At 47.3% G+C, this 24,075-nt stretch overlaps 1 protein-coding gene across 1 annotated transcript in view; it reads right to left on the reverse strand.

Annotated features, from left to right (window-relative positions):
- Positions 1 to 23,465, reverse strand: part of LOC107185744 (ephrin-B2) — a 47,144-nt gene extending 23,679 nt beyond the window's left edge. Inside the window, exons 1-2 of the mRNA XM_015573501.1 lie at positions 23,403 to 23,465; positions 23,180 to 23,343 (exon numbers count right to left, since the gene is read on the reverse strand). Of these exons, the coding sequence (XP_015428987.1) occupies positions 23,180 to 23,343; positions 23,403 to 23,465 (227 nt within the window). The remainder of the gene's footprint in view (positions 1 to 23,179; positions 23,344 to 23,402) is intronic.
- Positions 23,466 to 24,075: the final 610 nt, after the last annotated feature.

Here is a 24,075-nt window from a genome sequence, read left to right on the forward strand (position 1 = left end):
GATTGAACCTTCGATAACCGGTGCTCCACTCTCTTTTCGTCTCGCCCTTTTCTCTCTCTCTCTTTCTCTCCTGCTCCTCTCTGAGGGGGCCGCGTGCACTCGTCTATTTTTTTATAAAGGTGCACACGAGCACGTAATTTCGAGCGGCTCTCGGAAACGAGTCGCGCTAATTAACCGGGCACGGATTTGGCACCTGCTTCAACAGAGGACATTGAGTCCTTTTATCTACACTAAAATTCATCAAAGTATCCTCAATTCAAAGCTTGATATTACACTATACTGTAGATCCAGAGAGAGCAAAAATTCTATTTTGTAGCGGTAGCAGGATCATTCCCATCGTTCCATCTGCAATCTCTATTCTAGCCCTTGTATACAGGATGAGCCACCTAAAACAGGCCATCTGAATATCTCGGCTGTTAGTGGTGACAGAAAAAAAATGTCAGATCAAACTTGCATGGTATCGATAAGCGCATAATTTAATCTGAATAATTTCTTGATAGCTGGACGCGTAGAGGTCATATGAATGTCAACTTCGTTTTTTTAAATGGAAAGACATGTTTTTTTACGTACCTTCATAAATAGGTCATTGTACGCGTCTTAAAACGCTCTACTAGATGGTACGACAAAAAATATGTCTTCCCATCTAAAAAAATAAAGTTGACCTTCATATGACCTCCACGCGTCCACCTACCATGCAAGTTCATTCCGACACATTTTTTCTATCACCAGTAACAGCCAAGATATTCAGGAGGCGTCTTTTAAGCGCCTCACTCTCTATACTAATCGCGCGCAAGGATCTACCCGTGGCACACCAGAAATCCCGATTTGTTATGCAGACTCGATTACATTACACTTATCCTGGCTCCTCTCTATTCTATTTACGGTTCAGCTACGGGTGCCGGGTTAACTTCGTGTCGCTAAAACCACTTCTCGTCGCGGAACGCTGGCCACGTGAACCACACCCCACTCCCTCACCCCTGGATGCTCGCGTTATTCAGTTTAAGAAGTTTTCTTTCCGCGGGCGCGCCCGTTAAACCCGTCAGGCTGTTACTTTCCCGTCGTCGCGTCATTTACATACCGACTCCCTGGACAAGTTAATCAAGACCGCGTTGTCGCTCTTCGTAACAAGCGTAATTTGATATCTCTTTCCGTGCCTTCGTCGTCGCGTGTTTTCTAAATTTCCGTAGCAGCCGCCTCGCGCGTCAAGCTCCGACCCAGGGAGCGCTGTCCATCGGACAGATGTAAATGTTTAACGAACCCGATACGCGCACGGTCCGCCGACGAGGACAGGTTAATTTAACTTTATTGCAACACCTTTTATAAACACACCGTGCCGCGGTAATTACCGCGACGAAGCGAGAGAACGCGACAAGGAGGCGGCCGCGGCCAACAGAGAGGGAAAGAGTAACGAGAACTTTGCTTTTAATTCGATGTCAGTTATGATTCAGTGTTGTTTGACGGAGTATGGCGGAACGACTGGTGGGTGGGGCACGAGGGGTAAAGGGGAGGGGGCGGCAGAGAACCAGGTTCCAGAGACTAACAAGCTTATCGTGCATCGGCAGATTGTTCCTTCTCGGAAGCCAGTTATCCTTCGGCGTATTTGATAACGTTCGACAAGAAATATAGCATAACCCTTGTGAGATACGGGCCCGAGATATCCTTATCAAAGTGAAAAGGTGATCCTGGGCCAGGCCGGCCGAGCGCAATTTCAAGATCCTTTGCACCGGCTGGCTTCTTGAAGCAGCGTGCAAGCCCACTTTCGATGAGACTTCCACTTTCTTTCGATAATACTTTCGAGTATTTTCGTATTCTGTATAGGAATAAGTTATGAAATGCAAATTTCAGATCGAAAGATCAATTGTAGATTTCTTGGGCGAAGCTTTAGAGCGAGGTCTCGGGAGAAAAACGTCAATTGATGGAGGAGGATATAAAATATCAATTGTAAGTTATTGTAATACTGCGTGTTCGTGTCTTTCGACGTTCGAAAGGAATCTGATCTTACTTCCGTTCCTTTTAATTTGAACGAAGATGTTACGTTTAATTTCATTTCAGTTTTGATATTGTATTTCGGAGCCTTTGGGGAGTACACGTGAATTGTAACCTACCTACCTTAAAGCTCCCGCAGGTTTAGCATTAGTCGCATTTTATTTTCGTTATCTGGTAGGTTGAAATACACTTATTATAATCTAATAACTGGTATACGTCCATGAACTAGCTCACAGCATATGAATTGTACTCTCCGATGCATATCGTAGAATTACGATACGCATCTCGAGAGAATATTTTCCAATTAACGGTTATTCCATCAAACTGACAACGAAGACTACTAGGTGTAAAATATCGTTGCGGTGAACGCGTTAAACCGTGCAACGACGAGGTTCCACGTGAGAGAGCAAAGGACGGACGGGCGTTCATTCAGTTCCGGATACTATTCCTAAAAACCAGCTCATTACTCTTTTCCCCGTATCGCGCGCGCACCACGAACGTTGCACGATGGGGGAACAACGTAAATTCAGTATTTCGTGGCGGTGTCGTTGATTTCATGGACGGTCGTCCACGGTTCGTTGGCCCGTAAAGCCGTGGCGAACGAGAGAAAGAGAAGAAAGCGGGTGTTCTACGCGTGTGTGTATATATTTCGTAACGCGTATCGTTTCCTTTCCGTGAAAAGGAGGCGAAGGCGAGGGTACTAGGGGGAGAAACGCAGAAGGCATAGAATCACAGCGCGCAAAGTCGAGAGGAGGATAGTTCAGCGGCGGGGCAGGGCGTAGCAGCTGCTTCTTTTTCTTGACTCTTGCATCTGCCTCCTCCTCCGTATTCCCCGCTCCTTCCCCGTTTCCTCCTTCCCGCGTCGGAGAGGTTTCTCCTCGTTCTGGTCATCCTCGTTTCGGGCCCCCCGGCGCATTACGTGGCACATTTTCTTGGTCGGTGCGCGCGTACACACGAGAGACGATGCTGTGCTCGCCCTCGAAAGCCCCGACCCGACCGACCGATCTCCATTCTTCGGGCTTACGTTCGAGGAACGTCGGAGGCCTCCGGTAATAACATCTTTCGTATTTCGGGATACATGTAATATGCGAAATATATTCATGAATATTTCGTCTGATCATACGGTGCGGACGCCGTAGTGTACGCGCGCGAGTATATGTTTTATGAAATTCTACGGAAAAACGCGTCGCCACGAGGAAAGCACCTCGGGCGAGGGAGCGGACCACGTGTGGGTAAAAGGCTCAACGTGGGTCCTTCTACGCCCCACGGGTTCTCGAGACAAGGACGACAGAAGAAAGGGGACGTACGGGGTAAGAAAAAATATTTTTAGGAGATTAGAATAATTAAGAACCCCATGGGAGGAGGGAATTAATGAGAAGGCGGTGGCGCGGCGTCGGGATAATCAGCAGGCAGCTGTCATCAACTTTTTGCCTCGATACCATCAATGGTGGTTATCTCGCGATGTTTTCGGCAGCCATGAACTTCAATGGGACTATACCCCGTGTATTTGTCGTGTCTCGATAGTTCCTCATTACTCAGGCGAGATTGAAAATCCGACCACCCCCGAAGCATCATCCTTTTTTTGTCCCCACTCGAAAAGAGACCATCAACAAGGCCTTTTCCCGCTGTACTCAATCGGGTCGCGCGTTTGTTCGTCATCTCGAGACAGTCACCGCCAGGGCCAGGGCGCATACTGGTGATGTTTGCTAGTGTACGACCGGAGTGGTCTGCAACATCTCAATGCCCGTCCTGTTTACACTGCGCTTAAAGCGTGCTTCGGGACCGCCGCCGTTATTTGGTCCTGACTACGTACGCACCGCCGCCAGGAAGAAGAAAAAGACGCAAGTCGGCGAAAAGCGGGGGCCGACCGGCCGGCCGTGGCGTTCAGGGCCGGGACCATTGTATCCAGTGAGCTCACGTTTAACCTCCATTCAGAGGGAATGTAAATCCCTCGGGGATAGACCATTCAGGATACGTGCGCACGGGGGTAAGTCGCTTCCAGGACCGTTTCGGGTACAGAAAATCCGTGGTTTTTCGGTCGGTGCCAAGACGTAAACACGCCGTCGACGGTTTCCGTCTCTTTATTCCTGGTTGCCAGGCAGTGGAGAGGATTTCACCAAAAGAAAAGGATAGGAGAAGAGGATGACAAACCCGACACTTCAGAACCAGTCTTCGAGTACCCGCGAAAGCCGGCGACGACGGAACGGGCGCGTGACCGCGGGAAAAAGATTTCTACCACTTCCCTCTGTGTGTGTACACGGTACACAAAATGATTCATGCCGTTCCTATAGCCGGGGCGCGGCTTAACCGTGCGTCGCGGGGCAAGAATCATCGGAGACAGCATGTGTACACGGTACCCGGTTGCCTTTTGACCGAGTCTTCCCCCTTTGGCTCCTCCTTTCGCGGGAACCTCTTCTCGTACCGTACATCAGAATCGCATTAGGCTAGCCCGCGTTTCTGGCATGCAATGTCCCGCCGGCCTCCGTTAACATAATATTTTTGGTCCCCCTCGATGAATGGTTAAGATTGTTTGACGAGGATTCGATATGTAGAGAAAACTCGAGTGGATCGACGGTGTAATGTCTCACACGAATTGAACGAGGGAACAACTTTATTATGGCTTCCGATGATGTTACTTACGCTTACGAAAAAAAAGTGCGAAATGAACGGTAAAAGTGGCGGTCATATTTTTTAGACGGTACGAGAGACGAAACAAATCGCAATCTTTTAACCCTGCGTTTCTTGTTGGATCTATGTGACCTGAAATGTAGATTATATTTCAATAGGTTTTTAATGTGTTTTTAGTATCATACGTACGTCTACTTTTTGCGGATTTCCTATTTCTTAAGAACCAATCATTTCAACGTTTGAAATAACTTTACTCGAAGGAATAGAAACGCGAAGAATAAATGAGGAGAACAGCAGGGTTAAGTCATATAGTTACTGACAGATAATAATACAGCGGGTTATCGTTACAGTTGTATTACTTTCAGATAAGGTTTCTTTTTTAAATAAAAGTTGACTCTAAGGACAAAGACCATGATTCTTCTTAGTTTTCCCGAGGCATCCGAGTGTGTAACGTATAATGTGAGAATACTGTGTAAGCTAAAATTTCGTGTTACCTATAGAGTCATTATACCCGTTCTATAGAAAAAAAGACGCGCAAGAATGTAAGAACCTCTCGGTTTCCATTATCATCACACGTTCAAGGATCGTTTAATGAGAAGATCGAGGAAGAACGTGACGTGACTTCGGAACCTCAGGGTAGAAATGCATCGTGCAAGAAAGTTCAACTATGCACGATCTCCTGTATCGGAGTTAAGACAGCCGAGGACAGGACGAGCGGATGGGGTTAAAGTATGCGCGTGTGGACGAGACTTTTCGTCGTTGGACAACGTCGGCGTATGACGGCAAATTGCAGCCGATTGTCGATAAGTTAACGATCATTTTAGAAGAATGCCGCTGGGAAATGACGCCGCTTCGCGTTTTGCACCGCGCAAACCCAACAATTTGCCCGATATTACGGACTGCTCGTGCGGCTCGATCGTGGCTTTGCAACACTCGCGGCCGTTACAGATACGGTATCCAGTTTCGTGTGATCAGTACACTTTTATAATCCCGAATTGGGGGTTCAGCTGGTTTCATAGCGCGAGTAACACTTCGTCAATCTCTTCGACACACTCTCTCGTCAATCTGCCCGATAATCGGTTTATTTTCGAATAATTGTTTATGTTTCATTATCCTTTCTAGAAAATGCCTCTTTTCTTTTAATCTTTAAACGTCTGATGGTACATCGTTGATTCCTTTCAATTTATTTAGAAAACGATCCTTCAGGTGGTAATTTCATACACTTTCATTTCAGATTCAATTAAAATACCTCAATTATTTGAGAGAGGAAGCCAGATCATCTCCCGTGATCTGAATAACAGGCAAAGAAACAAAATCATCGCGAGCAGGAACGATAATGCCCGCACAAAAAAGGCTCCCCTCGATCCAAAGTAGCGAAACAATCTTCCCCGCGGACTCGCCCATAATTAAATATTACAAATGATCGCACATCTGGAGTCGGTCTGCTCGTTTTGCGTCTTTTTGCCAGGCCCACGAGAAGAGGAAGACTACTCTTCCACGCGATAACGATCCACGATCGCCCCGAAGGGGAATCGTTCCGGCCTCGCAAAGAGCGTAACTCGCTCTCTCTCCCGTCTCTCGTCACGCTTCGAACGGACCCCGTTAACGGCTCTCACCCCCGCGTTTGAATGAAGAAAATCGAGGGGAAATTAATGTCGAGGCGTGAATCGGTCTGACCCCCGGTGCCATTTCGAACTTCGCCTCGGTTCCGTGAATTCGATGACTATTCGACGCAAGAATCTCGCCTGATTTATCGGAATAAACTGTTGGAACCATAAAAATTAAACAACGTGATTTCACTGTAATGTATCGCGTTCTGAACACGGTAAAAAAAAGTGGTCATATTAATTGAGAAATTATTCCCGAAGATCTGGCCTTTTTGAAAATTCATCGCGAGCTCTGAATTATGAGATATTGGACAGGCATCGATTTCTGGAATAAATACGTTTCTTTTCATTTTTAAACACTCGCCTCGATCCTCGACGGAAGAATGTTACCAAAGTCGAATAAAAAGATACAAATAGCGTGCATAAATTTTCCAATTGGACACGGAGAGAATCACCGACTATCCTTCATCCAACAAAACGTTCGTGCACTGTGCATAGAATTCTATAGACGAAGCGCGCGCGCGGGCGGGCGCACGGATACGTGACTTGTGTAATTAAACAGAGAGCTGTATTCTCAATCGCCGCGGCACGCTATGTCGGATGGAATGTTCCCGATAAAAGTAATTCCGGGGGGGCTTTTGCGCGAAGCGGTTTTAACGCGCGCGCACACACCGGGGCGGATAGTAATTCAATTTAAACAAAACGTTCGGAAACGATCGGAAATCGCTCGTTTAGAACGTAACGTCTCTTTTAATCGTCGTTCGACCTTCATTTCTTTTCTTCCCCTCGATGTTATTACCCGTTGATACCGTGTATCGGTAACTGTAATGATGATGCAACGGGTATACCCCCCTTCGTAAATATACGATCGTGCGAGTTCATTAAATGCTCCATGAACGTGCATATATTTATCATTTTGATTTCTTCGTAAACTGGTTTCCAGGTTCGGTTCCTGGGACTGAGAAATAATTGTCGAAAGCAATTAAGAATCCGAACGCGTTCGAAGATTTATAAGATCGATATCCGTCATCGTTTCGACGACGCGGTTGAATAAATAACAAGTCGCACCGCGAAAGCGATCTTCTCGGTCGGTGTCCCCCTCCAATTTCGTTTCTTCGATTCTAGTTGCATCGATTCATTGCAACGTCGGGTCACGGTTTAACGCGGGCCTTGTAACGCTTCTTAAAGTAATTACATTTGCTTGCTGTAGGTACGAGCATCTTGATCACCGAACGGGACAACGGGCGGATGAATGGCTTCGAATCGCCGTGGTTTCTTTTATCATTTTTATTATTTTCTTTTTTACGTTAAATCCGAGAAAGACCGTGACGAGAATGCAATTTCATAATTACGTACTCGATTCCGTGGGACGCTTTCGAACGGTCGTGCGGTCGTTTCGCTGTTTGAAGTCGAGCGGAATTCTTTAACCGAATTATCGATGATAACGAACGTAACGAGCGTTGACTGCGTTTCGCATAATTGAGCAATCGATTTCCACGGTATTTCTGTTCTTTCGGGACCCTGGGAAAATTCCGTGGTTTTCAAACGGCAGTGATTCAACGAACAACTCTGGAGGTTTGACAATCCATTTCACAAGGATTCCAGTGCAATATCGTGCAATTGTAGTTCCGTGGTGATGGAACATTTAAAAATTTTGACTTTAAGTCTTTGAATATTACGCGACTGCGAACGATGAAATAGATATTCACAGAATGGAATCCACTGACAATACAGTCCACCCTATTATAGACTGTATTCGTTACCAGTTTTAGCACGCCTCAGCGCAATTTAAAACTCGATCCTCTCTCCATCGAGAAGTTCATTCTTAGGGTTCGAGTCGAAACGAACTGGTTTCCCATGGTAGACGCTGCCCCATCCTCCAGGTGCCAGCCTCCCAATCATTCCAGTATACGCGTTCTATATCAATGTCGCTTACGAGCTCCATTCAGCGTACGCTTTATCAGCATAACCGGAAGCGAAACACTGCGAACGCTTATCGGCCGGTTGCGATTTCTGCTCGCAACATATTACTCGAAAGTAACCGGAGAGAGAGCCTCGAAAGTCCCCCTTTGGCAGCTTCCGTTAATCGCCCACCGCGGCGAGAAGCCTTCGCTTCGAAAATGCTTAATCATCCGTTCCTTTTCGTCCCAATGACGTTGGAATGATACCACGATGAAACAAAGGAAGACACCCGATGAGACACAGGGAGAGAAAGAAAGAGAGAGAAAGAGAGCTTTGACCTCACACTGGCCAGGTTGGTGGTTTCGTGTGTACGGGGCAAGGCAGTCGAGATCCATCTAGATAAAGAGTCGCGGGGCAACGATCCGTATCGGCTGGAGTTGGAAGGACAATTGGAACCGAGATTTCGTAACGGCGACATAAACGTAAAAGCAAACGATCGCGGCACGACGCCTTCCACGGTGTAGACACAATCCCGGAATGCTGCTGTATCGTTCGTTCCGGCGTGCACCGATTGGAATTAAAATTCTGTGAATGCCAACCCGCGGAAACGGTTCGTTAATGGTTGCACATCGGTGATCGGGTGTAACGAATCGATTTGTTTCTTTCGCCGAGGACCAAACTTTTTATTCCCCAAGATATTCCCATACCAAGAAGAGGCTTGCTCGTGAACTATTTGGATCTTGCGGCTTCGAATCGTGTTCCCTGTGGGACGATGATCCAGTACTTATAACCGATACTAATTTCCTGAACGTTACTCATCGTCGATGAGGAAAGAATGGGTCACGTGCACAACGACATCGAACCGTAACTTCGTTATACATATGTATACGCGGTGAAGTTCGGCGGCTGCGTGCCGCCGCGTGGTCCCCGATCCCACGGACGGCGGACGGACGTTGAATTATTGTCGAACCGTTAACAAGGAGAAGAAATAACGAGGCCTGGGTGCCCCAGCCAGTTCTCATCAGGACATTCACGAAATTTCTCTCCTAGGTTACACACACGTGCAGGAGGGTCAGGCATAAGGCAGGCGGGCAGCGAGCTTCTGATCTACCGATGAAATCCGATACGATCGTGCCCGGTTGGGTCTACCGCGGCTGACAGGAGTTTTCCTTGTTTCGGTGGTCGGCAATCCGGTGGAAAACACGTGTCCTAACTGCAGGACGTGTCTCTATGTATACTAAGGGAGGCAGGACACAGGGGTGTTCTCGTCTCTGCCTAGTTAGGTTTCGGCATACGAGGAATGCCCTCCTGTCCGTGTCATTTGGGAACACCGAGAAACAGAGGGATCGTCGATGACGATCGTGTTGGAAAAGCTGGACCAACTGGCCAGATGGGAGGAGCAGGACTCGGGCGAATGTAACAGAAAGAAGAAGAAGAAGAAGAAGAACAAGAAGGAGAAGAAGGAGGGCAGGACGAGGAAGAGAGGGAGCAGTGGCGAAGAGAAGCAACGAGATACGAGCTGGCACAGCCAAGGGAGAAAAAAAGGTGAAGGTGCAACGAGGTAGAAAGCAACCAGTCCAGGTCCAGGTATTCTATTATGCTCGGTTATCTAGATTATGGCATTCACTGCTCCGATCTCTCTCCCTCTCTCACTCTCCTGCTCTCTCTCCTCCTGCGTCACGGTTTCGTTGCTTTGGGAGCAACCATTAATCCTCTTCTGTCGGGTGAAACTCCGAAATTAAAAAAAATATATGTGTAGATATGTATGAAGGAGGGATCTTCGGGAAGGGAAACGGTTGGACACGGAGGAGAGCTCCGGGGTCCCAGGTAGGCTTCTGTCCCGATGCCCGATCCCTTTTTCTGACTTCGAATCGTGGAATTTGTTATACCCCATTGAATTGCGTTAAACCTCTCTCGAAACGAGCGACTTGGACCGCGTCGGAACAACATCTTCTCGATCTCTCACAAAAGAGTTATTCGTCCGCTTGACGTCATTAGTCGAAGAAACGCAACCTAGAGCGGGCGCGCGCTATGCTGTTTACGCATCGATCCCATTCGTTAATGTCAAACAAATTAATACGGGCTAGGCGTTCGGGAATTTAAAAATCGTCCAAACGATTCCGAGAACGAGCGTCCTGTTGTACGTGTAGTGAACTGTAGTGTATACACGTGTGTAAAAAGGAGCCTCGACGAAAACGTGTTGCGTGGACCGAAACCCCAGCAGCAGGTAGCCCGGGTCCAGGTGTTATGTTGCTGTATCCTAGGTTTCTACGTCTTTGTTTTAAGACCTCCTATCGTATTACACTAGTAGATTCCTTAGATCCGCGATCAGATTGTTCCAGCTCGGAGCACATGGCGCTCGTCGTCTGCCTATAGACACGCATCCCACCGAATTTTCAAGGAACAAACATTTTAAGGTAGATAATTTTCGCAGATAAGCCAACGGTTAGTGGGTTCGTCTCGGCGCAGGGAAAAGACAAAACCACTCCCAGGTATTTCCATTGTTCGCCTGGCATTTCCTTGCGGGGAAAGGCAACCGTTGGATTTTAAGGACTCGTGATTAGTGTCCGTTTGCAAATAGTCCTCTTGGCGCACGGCGCCTCTAGCCTTAAAAGGTGAATGTGTCCTTTCGGGATTCCGTCCCTCTGATGAACAAACGAACTCTCGTGTCAACAGGACGATCCATTAGCAGGAGAAATGCTTAGTGTTTTAGGCTGTGTATAGACCCGAACGTCGCCGCAGGACCACGCCATTAGCGCGGATCCAAGGAACATTAATGCGCGAGTACCGGCGGGGGCTTGTGTACGCTACGGAGATAAGTCCGCTAGATTTCTTTGTCTTGCCCGGGACAGATAAGGGAATATGGAATCTAACGCGATGATTAGAATGTACGGGAGAGGCTCGTAGAACAATGGACGGGGTAAAAAATAAAGGAAGGAACGACGGGAAACGTGCGTCGCACCGAGGAGATTAGAGACCTGTACAAAGTCCAACGGGAAGAAAGTCTTTAGCCGCTCTGCGGAGTATCGATGAGCATTTGGGAAAAGTAAACAACGATACACGGTTTCAAATAAAGATACGTATCCATTAGTAAATCCAAGCAAAATCTCAATATAAGTTTTCAACGGTTCAATAGAGAAGATTGAAACAGACAACATTTATACAGCAATTTACACGTAAGTACTGTAAGCGCTTTGATATGCAATGATTCAATATTTATACAATCTATCAGAACAGATTAACAAAAGTTACCACACATTTCTTTCGTAAAACTGAATTATTTCATTAAAAAGAGGAAATTAACCAAAAACCGATTCGATAAACCACGAGTCTACTATAATTGCACCGTATCTTGGGAATTCCGGGGGAACAAAGAAGAGTTAAGGATATCTACATACGTATGTCCATGTTCATCGTTAAGGAATAACAGTACCGTCGAGCGCTGCGGCTGCAAGATACTCATGACCTCCGAATGGAAATGCTGGATCCTGTTTTCCGTCTCGCCCGGCAACGGGATCATCCGGAGAAAATGCCGCGAAACGTGCGACAGATGCTATCGCGCGTTCGTTTCGGGGAAGGAGTATCGAAAGGAGGAGTGAGGCAGCACGCGGTTTGCGTTGAAAGGTAACTGTGCCTCCTCCTGTTCAAGGTGGGTCGATTAATGAGGGCCGATAACGGGGATGATTACTTCATTACGCGACGCCGTTTACCGGCCGGTAAACACGAAAGTCGTACCGTTCGTCGTAGGTATGTCGAGGACTCCGGTGGCGGAACGGTGAACGCAGCCGCCAGTAAGGGGAGTCGGGAGCAAAGAGGATTTAGTGCAAACCAAGTCCTTGAAAGAGTCGTAAACGAAGAGCGGGTCGATGGTTTTCGGTTGAGCCGACAGATGGCGCCGCCTGTACCGTCGAGAAACCTCTCCGCGCGGAGAGAGAACCACGAGGTTCGAAGACCTTTCGTGCATTCGAGGCACTTCGGGGAATACTCTTATGGTTTCTAGACGCACAGAGGTCTTACGGTGTATTTGTCGACGTATTTTGCATTAATTCCCTGTAAAACAGCCTCCTAAGACTAGCAAATTCGAATTTTTTATGGGAGGTATAAATGTTACCGAATCGATCGCTGCTGCGTAAAGAACTCGAAGTTTCACGTGGTCCTGCAATATTAAGCTAACACGATGATTGTAATGCTACTTTGTTGGAGTAAGCTGGGGACCGGAAGATCGGGATTAGACAGTTTCGTATAGATGGGACAAAGGAGCCTTTAAATGAGTTCGAAGAAGAAATATTACGACTACGCGTAGAAACGAACGGAGATAGCAACGTGAAAAGTAAACCGACGTAGAAGCTACCCAAAGATCAGGCCATCGAGGTTTCTAGCTATCTATCAGAGTCGAGAGACGCCCGTAGTGTTCTATTCACGCGTATCTATGCCATGTGCATATGTCCTTTCCCCGAAGTCTATAAAAGTAGAAGATAGCCGGGCGATATAAATAGACATAAAAGTCCATATTTAACGGGGTAATGGTTATCTATGACTTGTCGCTGGTATTAAACGAGTCCACCTATCCATCGGTAATACCGGAGCACTATACATAGGATCATTCAGTCACCAAGGTGAAGCTTCGATCCATTCGATCCAAAGAAACTAGGGCCTGACGTAGGTTTCTCTCGCAGAAACTCGAGGAACAATCAAACCGTGAATATTATTAACCGCATCGACGAGAATCGTAGGCAGGCGTCGAACGGATCCGGGGACACACTCTCTTCGAAGGCCTAGAAACTCGTAGTATCGTTCGTTTGACCATCGCGCGACCATCACACTGTAGCCTATATGTAAATGCAACACATGTGTATGTGCGCGCACGCGGTGGAACAGGCAAAACGCACACGCACAGATTCCCCCCGCGCGCGACGGACGGTGAATGCACCGCTCATTACGGGATAATGGGTTATTTCGATCCTCCTCGAATTACCGAGTCGACAATGAGGGATTCGATTCGAAAAAGCCCTCGTTTCTGCTCTCTCTCTTTCCCTTCCTTTGCCGCTGACGGAGCCGCGAGGCCTTTCAGGGTCTCAGCGAGCGGTGGATTGGAAGCGAGATGGCGTAAAGAAACAAAAAAAGAAAAACGAAAAGAGGAGGGAAAAAATGAAAAGAGGAGGGAACGAGGTACCGCGGCGGAGGGGGAGGAGGAGGAGAAGATCGGCCTGGCCACGGTGGAGAAGAGGGCGAAAGAAAGGCACGAGTTTTGGCCGGTGGCTCGAAAACCGAAGAGACAAATGAGGACGAGCGAGCTGAGGATACGTCCTAATGGAAGGGACCGAAGAAGCAGAGTGTTCCTCCTCTCTCCCGTTACGTGTTCGCTCCTTCTCTCCTTTCCTCCATCCCCGTCGTTCCTCCACCCCGATCCTCCCCACCCCGCAGGTTGATCGCTCTCCTCGTCCCTTCATGGAACGTGCACCGCAGGACCACGGAGGTGCAATCTCCTCCACGGTTTCGCAGGCGAAACGTGCACTTATACGCAAGTTCACGCGCCTTTCTCCCCATGTGAACAGGCATGTGTCTCTCGTTCGAGGTCTAACCAAGGAAATATCATCGGGCGTCCGACCGACTCTTCCGGGTGGTGACGCCGTGGAAATCGGCATTGTCCTCGGTCATCCTTGTCCTTCGGCGGCTTCCACCGACACCGATGATGGTCGAGAGACTGACTGGCCGGCGAGAGTCGAGAGAACGGGATTTTCATCGGGGCCACGGAGTTTGTCACGGTGCTAAGAACCCGGGAACAAAGGGCACAGATAACGCGATAACCATCTGTCTGACGTGAACCGACCGTTTTTCCTTTCGAAGAGGACGATTCTGTGGCATTATCGCGGATCTACCCTGTCGATTTGTCCTTGGATTTCTCGCGCTCGAACGACCCGCCCCGACACCTTTAATAGAATGCTAAATGTTGCCTGATACTAGATTGGCCGGTTTTGTTGACCCGATAAGCGTTTTACGGGGTGGTTTTAAGTTAAACCATTGGGTTTTACCGGTAGAAAAGGTAGCAATAAGAAAATGATGTTGCTACTACAGTAATTTGTGGCTCAAACATGGGGCGGACGATTCGGTTTTAAAATAAATCTCAATAATTTGTTTTATCTGTATATCTATTACTGCGTTATGTTTACTTAATATTCCTTTCTCTGATATCTACTAACAGATCGTGTTGGTAGCCTGTAGTTTCTATTAATTCACAAGCGAATGAATTTATAATGTACTGTCCAGTTCTATTTATTCAGCACGCGAGATCTCAGGTAGATAATATCAATCCTCATGCGTGTTACATCTCCCCGATCCATCATTCTTCCGATACATTACTTCTCGCTAAACAAATACAATAAATTCTTCTCGGAACCGGACGACAAGTGTGGCGTATCGACATTCCACGAAGCACATACTATGTCTCGTCAGTTTCCATTCTTGCCCGTAATTCTCCGTTAATTATGATCGATAATTGAGCCCCTATAACCGTGGCGCGGTCCGTGGCGTCCACTAAAACGCGCTAAAGGTCTCGAAAAACGAAAGTATTTACGTGCCCGTTCCGGTACAGACAAAAAACAAGGGCGTCGAACATAAGTTAATTGGGGCAACACCTCGGTGAGGATCCTTCGCGAGTTCTCATGGGAATGAAATTATCCCTTGGTATACACGTACCCACATACGATCGCGCTTACTTGGTCGCCAACGGTGCGCGCAATTATTTTAAATGTATAGCAATATCCCGACTAGCTATTAATGACGTTGCAGACGGAATCGCGTGCTGACCACGGATAACCGCGGCCCCACTGTATACACGTAGGCGCGAATTAATTGGTATAATAAGGATTATTACAGGTGGTGGCCAGTCCATAATCGAACGATACACTTTTTCTGGAGCAACGCGCGCGCGTGTTGCTCGTCGGTCACCTGCTGAGACGTGGAAATTTTGATCGCAACTATGTTTGCCCCCACGGGAACGCAGAAACGCATGGGAACGTAACGATTCGTGTCGCTATCGACTTATGGGGACACACGCGCAAAGGGGGAACGGATCTAGGAAAAATGGAATGCGTGGGTAATGTGAAATATCAGCCGTGCTTTGTCGACATCGATGGCTATATGTCGACGCACAATACACGGTTATTCTATAATACTGATATACGGCCATCTCCCCCTCGATTCATTTTTGCGGGACCCCCCTATTCACGAACCCTGTTGGGCAAATATTAATTTCCATAAATCGGGGAAATTGATTCCGCTTAGCTGGAATGCGCGTTAGTTCCTAAGTATCCCGTACCGAGGAATATTAATATTTATTATTGGAAGAAATTAAAAGTAACCATTTTCTCTGTAATACTCGTTGTTGGAATAAAACATCTGTTGGTTTTATGGTAGCAGTTGAAGCGCAGAGGGGTTTGTAAACGTACACTTCCGTAATATATCAATGAAACGTGTTAGTCACTGTTCCCTCACTAATTATATTGGTTATTTGAGGGGCCTGGTGAAAAAAGGAGAAATTGCACAAAATCTTGGAAAATGAGATTTTTTATTAATTCTGGCACTCCTTGGTATCTATTCCTAAGTTACTATTCCTTAATTTATCACTATGCACTATAATCGTATATACATATACATATGTAGATATACAATTATATAGTAAACTATGATGTTCACTATTTTTCAGAAACGCCTTAATATCTGATAATGCTACTCTTATGACATAGCTCTCTTCTGCACCGCAGTTCTAATTTGTTTATCACGAGAAATGATTGGCTAGAATATATTCGCGTCATTTTATAAACTACGATTTAAAAAGCCTTCTTCAGATCCCGCGCAAGTTGTTCCTCCCGAAACGACGCACCGACGATAAAACTCGGGGGAAACAATTTACCCCCAACAATTTTCCCGCCCATTTTATATCCCCATGTCCAACATCCCATCTATCGTCCATCTGCGGCAATCGGGCCAGAGCCTCACGGAATTAGGCAGGGTATAAATTCCGGCTGGTGCCGCGGACCCGCGCGTTTTATGGATTACGTCGTGCCTGACACACAGGGTCTGCTCCTGTGAGAACACATAATCGCATGTAAGTCGTAACCGCAACGCTACCGTGGGGGACTTTGTTACCCCCGTGGCCCGAGAGGGTGCCCCACCCAGTGTATCTCCGGTGAACCCGGGAGAGTTGTAACAGGAAACAGCTGCCTGTAGGATGGACACTTTTCTGACGATTTCGTTTGGCCTGCCTCCCTACCATTTTTACTACATCTCGTGTAGAACGTTCAGAACGTGTGTCCTTTCTCTCTTTACGCCGCCGTCTGGTTTCCAGTTTCCAGGCGATCGTGCTATTGGCCCTGGCAGCAACGGCGCTCCGTTCGCGCTTAATTAACCGTAACGCGGTCCTCGTAGCTCGTAACGCCCCGACGTACGCTTTTTTTCTACCGTACCGGGTGACTCGAGTGGGCTACGGTATTGTTGCCGGAGCAAGCAGGAAGCGGGAGGAGGAGCGAGCAAGCGAACGAGGCGCGCACCGGTTGCTTGGGACACCCGAGTAATGATGTACACGCGGTGCTTACGCTAATAATGATCTTTTGTTTCTCGGCCTCCTCGGGGCGGGCGGGGGGATTTTTAACGAAGATATTAAATACTGATAACGCCCGGGATTTATTGCACGCCGCCGACGGTACCGATAAACCAGCCCCGGCTTGCGCCCCTCCCCCCCTAGCCTCCTCGACGTCTCCGATCCAAGACTTTCAACAGCAAAAGGGGGATAGGAAGAGAGAGCTGCTTTTTCCCCGGTTTCCAACCGGTGGACCTCCGTCGACACAACGTACCATACGAAGAAAATGGAATATTCTGGTGGCGTTCTCGTCGGGTATCGAGATATGGCCACGGGGATTAACGGCGTAATTCACGGTGAATTAATGGTACCGTGCGTATATACAGTAGGCCACCCGTTAACCTGCAGAAATCGAATTTCCACATCAATGTCCATATGTACGTAATAAGGTTCGCTACCATCCGTGGATTTCGGTGTCTTCAAATAGCCTTGGAACCAATCCCCCGCGGATACAGAGGTTCTACTGTATACACGCACAGTCAACTCGTCCAGCAACAGGAAGCGGGCGGAGCGAGCGGCTCTTCAAGGCTGCGTGCCTTGGTTTCGAGCGAATTATTTTTCGTTATTTTTTTCTTTTTCTTCCACCAAGTGTCCTTTATTATCTAATTAAATGCCATGATTCCCACTGTAGAGAAGGGCGCGCACGCGAGACGACGGACATTCCCCCCCTGCGGAAAGTAAATCACGCGAAAGTAGCCGCGCACTTATACGTTCGTAAATCAGTCGAAGCCACTTTTCTAGCCGCGCGTCTTCGCGTTTCTTCGCGCCTCTATCTATCCGCCCGCTGTTACGCGTATGTTCGCGAGCGTGGTTTCGAGAGAAATGAGAAAGAAACCCTCTCCTCTTTGATCTGACGATCCGATGGAACGCGAAACACGTGGTAACAGGAAGAAGGCGTCCCGTAAGTTCATGGAGATATTTACGCGCTGTCCGCGCACTCGTAAACGTCAACGCGGTCGTCTCGCGTCTCGTTTTTCTCACGCGGGAACACCGTTGACGTTGCGCCACCACGACCCGTTAGCCTTTAATGATGAATAATTAATTTGTCGACTCGTTAAGCAGAAGGCTCGGCGTCCTCCGGAACGCGCGTAGGATTTCGCGCCATATTTCGAGATCGTTCCGATTGACGGAATCGACAGGTATCACGAGCATTCTTTAAGGTGTTGTTGAATTTAAATTTAAAGAAAAACTTTCTGTTTCCAATTGGTTTTCTATTTTTGAATATTATTTGCGTCTGGACACTATTTTTCTTAGCGAATCTGTTAATGTGGTGTGCACGCAAATTATCCACAATGTTTGTCGAGGAATTTTCAATTTTCTGGAATGCACGGCATTAGTTCGTTCTGTGGAAAACCGATGATTTGCTCAGACCTGTGGACGCAAATGTAGGTTTTCGCACTAGCCGATAATGGTACCCCCGGTGACAGGGGAACTGACACTACACAACTTTACATAGTTCTATGCAATTTTCCTTGAGTAGATATTGCTCTGCCGTTTATACCGATCAACAAAATCGAGGGTATTTCTTCTTGGGCCTGACTTCTAACATTTTTCAGTGAACGTGATTCAGTGAACGTGAGTTTCGTGTTTGCTCGGTAGCGGTTTCACTTTCTCTTAGAAAAGAGATATTTTTACGAACATATATCTTGTGCTGAAATGTCAAGTATAGAGATAGTCACAGACAGGTTAGAGACGAGATTAGACTTCCACAGAATCTTTCGAGTGAATCGAAATTTCGTTTAATTTTTAACAGTTTCTTCCCTGTGTCGAGAACGAAAAACTAACTAAAATATTGAGCTACATTTAAACTGAAGATACAATATAGAATATTATTATTATTTAGTTTTTAAGGTAGCTACTAGCAACAAAGATTATTCAGACTTAAAGATGATGCGTTTGCTCTAGAAATTATCTGCTGAACAGACTATAGACAAGAACGTCCTATTTTTCCCAATTTAGACTCGTGGTTACGGTTCACATACATTTTTTCGTTCACCTCCTCGTGACCGAGACGTTTCTTTGTTTCCGTGTGATTCGACACAGCAGCGTTGCGCCGGCCGATCGGTTATTTCCATGAATCGGGTTGTGAATTCTCAATCTTCGGTACGAAGGGTACTAGTTTCCTCGGTGAAACCGCTGATTTGTGGCCGCTGCAAATCGATGTTGCCTTAATACTCGGAGCTATAAAGCGCCACGAAACGGAGCTACCGAGAGGATAATAGGAACCTCCTGGTGGTTTTCAAAAACGAGCTTCTTCCCCGCGTGCACACCGGCAATTTAATAACGGTACCGAGGCCGCGTTAAAGTGTAATGGTTTATGAAATCTACGCGGTCGGAAATTAAGATTTTCGGTTGTACGTAGCGACGTGCTCCACGCCACACGGGCTATCTAATTTCGGGGTTGCTAATCGTTAACGCTCGACTCGCTAAATTCATAATTTTCATGTATTTAACAATTCATACCGCTTCATACACAACAAGAAACATTTCGTCGAAGTCTATACATTACGGTATGCATAATGTACGAGTAGAAAATAACGACAAGCGAGAATATTTAGTGACAGGCGACACTAGCGAAATGATGAACGGTACCGAGAGTAGTTGTAAGTATCGAGAATTCCGGCAAAACATGTCACCCGCTTGGTACTCCGCCAACTTGCCATTCATTAAGTTTACCCATGCTTGCTGGCGTACGTGACTCGCCGTACGGAATAATTGGACTCGCGTTAAAATGACAGTTGCGAATGCATCGCGACGGTGGTTTTCCCATATCTTGGAAGGTGGCTCGTAAAACGTCAACTAGTTAGTGCCTCATTGGTTCCACTTTTCGCGACTCATGTCAAGAAAATAGACGAAAAAAAACCAATGACCAACCGAACTTCGCACCAAATTGGAATAGAGACACATGTTATCGAAATAAAAGGCGACAAATCTTCTTTCACGACTGTAAATTTATTTCACTTTTGACGTCTACCGTTGATTATCCACGTATTCGCGTGAAATAAAGCGAAATGGAAGAAAAATTTGCTGTCGAAACCGACAGAGTATCGTTATTCCAACGATACGAGGTATCAAAGTCAATGGGGCGTAATTATCTTTGAAATATCGATAATATCAGCGCTGTTCTCATGAAATATTAGGTACAATTTAATAGTTTGTCAGCACGTTGGTCGCGCAACCCCGAGAAATTAACGAGCTGGTTGGTCGGAAAAATTACGATAGGGCGTGTTACGCGTGCGCGCAAACAAGTAGAATATGAACCCGTGAATGCGCGCGCGCGCACACACGATAACTAGAAATACTTATTGCCTGGGTCCGTTCCACGGCTTCTTGAACCCGATAGAATCGTCTAGCCGCGGCCGGGGAAAGTTCAATAATCTGCCGCGGGAGATCTCCTGTCCGGCATTGAAGTCTCCAGCGGCGCGCTGCAGCATCTGCCGTTGCAACGACCGTACCTTCCTCCTCCGTCGTCGCTTCGTGAAAACGAATGAAAACTTTTGAATATATCATTTTTTATTTCGATGAATAAATTCCTCATCGAACGAATTAGCGAATCGTACGCGCAACGACACAGACGTCCGATCGAATTCGAAATTTCGAATATTCGTTGAATTTCAAAAGGGTACGCGGTTACGACGGTTTCCATGAATATTACCGTCATTTTAACGGACGTGACACGCCCAAGCCGACCGGAGCCCAATCGTTTTTAATACATTTCGCCGTCGTAACTACAAAGAGACCCACACCGTCGAAAACACAACGAGGCAGTAAACGTCAGAAACCGTGCTTTAACCCGGCGGAGTATAAGAATACGCCTTCCACGTGGAAACAGATTTATGGTAATCAAGGAGCCACTGGTTTTCTCTGCTTCGCTGACAGCAGTGCGAAGTTCGCTTTCCTTCTCTCTTTCGCTGTCGGGGGCTTTGTCTTTTATTGTTTTTTACAACTCTTTCGGTAAACGGAATTTCGATTTTCCAATAACCGGCCAAGATTTACTGCCCCCGGAGCGCACACCGCCTGCTCTCTCCGTAACCCTTCTGCTTCTTCGTGTTTCTTTTTTTTTTGTTCGTTCTTTCTTTCCTTCTTTCTTAGTTTCTCCTTTTTTGCTCGCTATACGGCGTTACTTCCTTTTCGATTTTTTTCCCCTCCTGCACGGGACGTGTTTTTTACTGCCCCTCCGTACGCCCCACGAAGAAGACAGACTGACAACGTCCTTCTCCTTCGCGAAATGGATTCTCACACGTACAGGGGGCGTGCACGCACGCACACACGTCACCATCCGAGCCGGCACCACCTCTCGTCCCGAGCTTGTAAGTAATGCATGCGCGACTTCAAACCGATCGTCAAAGTCAGCCGGACGTCGGGGGCCTTATACGAGAGGAGAATAGGGTGCCCTGGGATTTCGTTGTGTGCCCAAACACACGCGCGACCATTTTTCAGGGAGGGGCGGGGAAGAGAACCAGAATGTATACGCGTACCACGTTTTTCGGACGTGGTGTACACGGTGTGTGCGTTCCATGATAAAAAAGTCACGATACGAAGTGATTCCACCGGTGGCCAGACTATCGGAACACACACGCCAATCTCGGAATATTTTATTTCACGTACGTATCCCAATTTAATGAGATTTTTTACGACGCCGCCCTCGATAATATCGTTCTAGACCGCGATTATTCGGCTGTCCCCCGTAATTTTTGTACACGATACGTCCAGCACTCGGAGATTCCAACCCCGTGGTATCTCGATTCCGGCAAAAATTTTTCGTTTTACGAGCGTTCCTTCGCGGATCGAATTAGCCGGTGCGGTCGACGATCGAGAAAAACGATCGGCAAGAAATTCGAGACGATCGAGAAAATTACGCGCCGAGCAGGTTTTTCGCGGTTTGAGGGAGGGGAAAAGAAGGGGTATCGCCACAGATTACAATGTTGACGCGACTCACGACGACGCCACCGTGGATTTTACACACGTTTAACCGTGAGACGGTAAGAAGTATATATCGCGGACTACGCAAATTGTCTGCGCAACGTGGTAAAAGAAATTGCTCGACTAACAAGCTGCATATAAGGACAACGCACATGGAGAGAAAGATAAAAAGGAGAAACGTTATATGAGACCGTTGGTAACTGGAACTCGCTGAACTGTTACGCGTGATTTCCACGATTTCGACGCAACTACGACAATTTTTGGAGTCGTTAGAGGAGTGGGTCGGGTGCACGAGCACGAACTTTTTTTGCTCCGATTCGCACGTGAATCGAGCGCAGCTCGCGGAAAGAGCAGAAAAATACCGTGACAAATTAGATTAACCACATAATGCGGATTTAATTGGCGGTGTGCGCGCGCGCTCGCGGTGAATCTTGTATCTGCTGCCTCGGTTTACCGAGCGCCAACGATTTCACCCAGAGTAGGAAGCGACGAGGAACGCTAATAGATTTTTTTTCACAGATAAAATAACGAGCCTCGTTACGCGGATCGGATTTGCACGTCTCGTGTGAAAGGATCACCGAGCTACACGAAAAACGTGGAATTCAGCGAAAAAATCTTCACTGAAACTTAACACGTTTTTTTCCCGGACACTTTCTTCCTATTAATCGTCCGTTTAGTACTCGAGTAACCGATCACTTTCGAAAGTACATTTCACTATATTACAGAAATTTCACTATAGAATTAAAAAACTATACCTTCAAACATATCATGTTCATAGTCTTTGATGCAATTTTTTTACATCCGTCTGTTAAGCATTTTCAAAATTCGTTTTCGAAATTCGAGGAAAGCAGAACTGAATAACAGTAGAGAAAATAAAGATCGAATTCAACAAGACACGAAAATTTCCATACGTGGTCGACCAACGGAACAGAGACAAACTCGAAACGGTTCACAGAGAATTTCATCGTTCGTGTCCCCCGAACCGGGCACAATTTCCCGTGACCACGCTGGAAACCGGCCGTTTCTTCTCTTTTATCGCCGACGATTTGGACGACGGCGGAGGCGAAACGATCTCGGACGCGGGCCATTCGCGAGCGCATTAAACCGAGCACGACGTCGCGATGCACCCTGTAATTTTGGCAGACACGATACCCGCGTACGGCCCCGACGCGATAAAAGCTCCGCCGGAAGCGGACGGAAGAGGAGAAGACCGGCGAAAGGGAGACAGAGAGAAAGACAGGGATCGTTGCTCAAAAGCGACGACGCCGTGAGAAATCGATTCCCCGGCGACGACTTTGAAAACGCTTTGGCACGCGTGCCAGGCGGCGAACGTTGAGCGTTCTCGGCGTCGTCGTCGTAGTCCTCGGAATGGAGTAGTAGAAGATCTTAGGGGAAAACGCTCGGGGGTCACGTGGGCCATTCTCGCATTCTTTTTTGATCGTAGAAACATTGGTTGTCCGTCAAAGGGGGGAAAATTGCACAACACGACACTTACATGGAATTAGTGATGTTCCAGTACATGCTGATCGTCTTCGCGCAGTTGCTCACTGTCGAGAGTAGTACCGTTTGCAGGCAAACGAGGAACACCAAAGTCACTAAGGACGAGGAAACCATCGTAACAACGTGGACAACGACCAGCACCGTCACCACGTTCACCGGGACGTAACAAAAAATAACGACGACGACGACGACAACAACAGGAACAGCAACAACAACACCTGCACCGTCGTTGCTGTCGTCCACAACAACCACGTTCCACCACCGTTACACGGAAACCACATCCACACTTCACTTTCCTCGAACGGTTAACGGTTCCCCCCAGTAGCGTTGTTTTTTTTTTCGTTTTCCACGATTCTACTAACTCGTACACCTTCTGTATCCCGTTTTTGGCCGGCTCGGTTTATCCACGAGACATACCCAAGAACGGCCGGGACGACCACTTCCAAAACACCTAGTCTAGGGCCCTCCTCGTACGAAGGCGGTAGAGAAAACGAACAGTAAATCCACTGGATCTCACGAAATCGCGGGTCTTAGTCGATGGAATCGGTCGCGATCGCCGTCCGATTAGAACCGATCGAGTTTCTCCGGTGTTCGGCTGCTTCCAACGTAGTCGTCCACCGAGGTACGCGTTCCATGGATCCACCCCGTGTTTCTCTCACCTGGAGCGCACCTTGCGAGCCCTCTCATTGGTCCAACGTTTCCGTACTCCAATTCAACCGAAGAACATTCAACGGACGACAGTCTCGGATCGGTACCACGGAAACCCGAGTCATCTGAGTGAGAATACTCCAAACAGTTCGGCGATTAACTCCAAACGAAAGATCCAAACGAACGTTGTATCCGACGGGTATTCACTCTCGATCACCGAACGATCAACCTGCCGACCATCTC

This window comes from Dufourea novaeangliae, unplaced genomic scaffold (genome assembly GCF_001272555.1).
Source record: "Dufourea novaeangliae isolate 0120121106 unplaced genomic scaffold, ASM127255v1 scaffold56, whole genome shotgun sequence".
Lineage (NCBI taxonomy): Eukaryota > Metazoa > Arthropoda > Insecta > Hymenoptera > Halictidae > Dufourea > Dufourea novaeangliae.